The sequence below is a fragment of the Raphanus sativus genome, chromosome 5 (genome assembly GCF_000801105.2).
Source record: "Raphanus sativus cultivar WK10039 chromosome 5, ASM80110v3, whole genome shotgun sequence".
Lineage (NCBI taxonomy): Eukaryota > Viridiplantae > Streptophyta > Magnoliopsida > Brassicales > Brassicaceae > Raphanus > Raphanus sativus.
In genome coordinates this window covers 24,504,174-24,507,203 of record NC_079515.1, presented here as the reverse complement: position 1 = coordinate 24,507,203, position 3,030 = coordinate 24,504,174, and the positions used below count along the sequence as shown (strand labels likewise).

Here is a 3,030-nt window from a genome sequence, read left to right as displayed (position 1 = left end):
TGTACGCTAATGATTTTTTGTATATAAAGTGTTGGATTAATAATAGCATTAAGTAATGTCATTACGTCTCTGATATATAGCAGAGCACATCGTCTCGTTGCATTCATTCCATCTAATTTGAGCATAATCCATCCTTCATCACCAAGCCAAATCCGAAGGTACTACTCTCTCTCGCTCGTTTTTTTTTGCTTCAACTGCTAAGCTTGTTTGATTCTCGCTCGATTTTCTGCTTGCCTCACGGAACTAAAATTAGCCCCCCGCCCCCGATCTTTGAACTTGGTCGTCTCTTACACATAATCGTACCATCCGATCATTCTGAAATCGTTAACTAGCCTCTCCGATTTTAGCAATTCACTGTTCATCATCTCGGTGTTTGTTTTTTAGGGCTTCGTTTGCTTTTGACGTCGTGGTGATATCTGTAACTGACCTGATCGCTTCTTTGTTATGGATTATTTTGCATTTTCCAGATCTGATCGTTTATATTGGTGTTTGACTTTCTTTCTTCTCTAGAGGAGGGCTTCAGAAATGAGTCAGAAGGGTTTGATTTACAGCTTTGTCGCCAAAGGAACCGTTGTTCTAGCAGAGCACACTCCTTTTTCTGGAAACTTTAGCACCATCGCTGTTCAATGTCTCCAGAAGCTTCCCACTAATAGCAGCAAGTACACTTACTCTTGCGATGGCCACACTTTCAATTTCCTTGTCGACGACACTGGTTTTGGTGAGAGAGCTTTTCTTCTGTACTTTACTCGATGCTTGTTACTTAGTTAGTTGATGCCTTTTTTTTTGATTGTGTGTGTGTGTGTGTGTTTAGTGTTTCTTGTGGTTGCTGATGAGTCCACTGGAAGAAGTGTTCCTTTTGTGTTCCTTGAACGGGTCAAAGAAGACTTCAAGAAGCGGTACGAGGCGAGTATAAAGAATGATGACCCACACCCTCTTGCTGATGATGATGACGAAGAAGATTTGTTTGGTGATCGGTTTAGCATCGCGTACAATCTTGACAGGGAGTTCGGGTCTGTCACTCTAGCTAATGGCTATTTTCTGGAATTATCAGTGATTGTTTTGGTTTTGAATAAGTGTTCTATAGTCTTTCTTTCTTTTGTTGCCTTTTGACAGCCCTATACTTAAGGAGCATATGCAGTATTGTATGAGCCATCCAGAAGAGATGAGTAAACTTTCAAAGTTGAAGGCACAGATAAATGATGTCAAGGGAATCATGATGGACAACATTGAGAAGGTATGTTTTTGTTCTAAAACAGAGAGTATCTACAAGTAATTTTCAACACAATAAAGTTTTTGGTGTTGGAAAAGGTTAGGCAAACTGGAATAGGATCAGTTGCTAGAGTAATCACTTGTCATCGTATCTCCTGCGATTGGTTGGTTTATCCCCTTTTTGATAGGGTTTTTTATGGTGAAATTGTGGATGTTTGCAGGTTCTGGACAGAGGAGAGAAGATTGAACTTCTGGTTGACAAAACGGAGAACCTTCAGTTCCAAGCGGATAGTTTCCAGAGACAAGGGAGACAGCTAAGAAGGAAGATGTGGATACAGAGCCTGCAGATGAAGCTGATGGTGGGTGGTGCTGTTATGTCCTTTATTCTCATCGTTTGGGTTGTTGCTTGCGGAGGTTTTAAGTGCTCGTCATGATGTTTGGTTTCGTTTGTATCTCTTTGATCATCATCACCTTGCGTAAGACACATACTCATGTTTGTACATGTTGGAACTTATAGTATCATCATCATCATCATCATTCCCACAAGCTATCTACAATATATATATTAAAAAAAGTTTTTTTTTTTTGTGATTTCAAGTTTTGGCTTGTGTTGTTTTATAACTGACTTTTGAATAAGTGCTAAAAAATTTGCATTTGCATATTAGAATACATTTTTAAAACCAAGATAAGGATTCAGAAAAGCATATCTTTTTTTCTTTTCATATATGCCCTTTGAACTCTGTGGATGACGAAGCAAAAAGAGCAAAAGGCGAAGCGTAAAGGCGAGGTGAGTAGGGGCAAAGATCACATGGGCTGGAAAGAAAAGGGAAAGGCACAAAGTCATTCTCCATGTCTGATACACTTGCTCCTCGTTTCTAAAGTGGATAATGAAATCAATCAAAGTAGGTATAGACCAGAGAAACCGCACATTTGCTTCTTTTCTTTACACGTAAAGAGATACAACTAGAACAACATGAACTAAAAGAAAAACGATTTTTGAGTAAATAGCGTTTGCTCTAATATATAGCATTATAGCGGGTCTATTGGGCCAGTTTTTACAGAAATGAGACCAATTATTTTTCCTACTTGCAGCCCTCTAGATCCAGGGGGGGGGTTCTTATTTCATAGAAGAGGTTTACAGTATCTTTGGTTCTCCATTTCTCTATCAAAACCTTAGCTTAGTTGGCTAACCACTCGAGATTAGCTTTCTAAGGATAACCACTGAAATTTATAGCAATCATTAGTCTTAAAATAATTGAGAAAATGAATCATAATCGAAATAAAACATGTTTAATAAAATAGAACGGGTTCCACAGCAGCGTTGATTTGAATATTGAATTATAATGCTGCACCAAAGAAATTAGATCCTACAAAATTGATAACTAGATATTATATGCCACTTTTGAACTAATTACGAAGATCTCTCTTCATCCACTATAAATGGAAAATTTGTTGCCATAATCGTTGTACACACAAAATCTCAAATCAATAATGAAAAAAATTATTTGTTCTTACAATTTTTTTTTCTTGGACGACTTAACGTAAAAACATTTTGTCTAAATTTGGCCAATTGCCTTAAAAGTAAAATAAATATATAATCTGCAAAAAAGATAAATAAAAATATAAAATCAAAAACAAACAAATCTAAGCAGCATTAACGTGATTGGTCTAGTCACGACGACTATTATTACCGTGATGTGATCCATCAAAAGTCCCAAAGCATCGATCGAAATCTCAATGTTTCGTATATATCATTATTGGTATTATATGAAAAAAGACAAAAATAAAATGTTAGTATACTATATAGTAGTATTAAATTTT

General features: G+C 36.6%; 1 protein-coding gene across 2 annotated transcripts; it reads left to right on the top strand.

Annotated features, from left to right (window-relative positions):
• Positions 1 to 1,870, top strand: LOC108861676 (vesicle-associated membrane protein 727). Of its 2 annotated transcripts, none has more exons than XM_018635603.2 (5): positions 1 to 158; positions 511 to 718; positions 812 to 1,010; positions 1,114 to 1,234; positions 1,431 to 1,870. In XM_018635603.2, the coding sequence occupies exons 2-5, from the start codon at positions 526 to 528 to the stop codon at positions 1,641 to 1,643; spliced, it is 726 nt and encodes a 241-aa protein (XP_018491105.1). In that variant the 5' UTR covers positions 1 to 158; positions 511 to 525; the 3' UTR covers positions 1,644 to 1,870. The 2 variants fall into 2 exon arrangements, with proteins under 2 accessions (XP_018491105.1, XP_018491106.1); XM_018635604.2 differs by having other exon boundaries at positions 60 to 158; positions 468 to 718.
• The last annotated feature ends 1,160 nt before the right edge of the window (positions 1,871 to 3,030 follow it).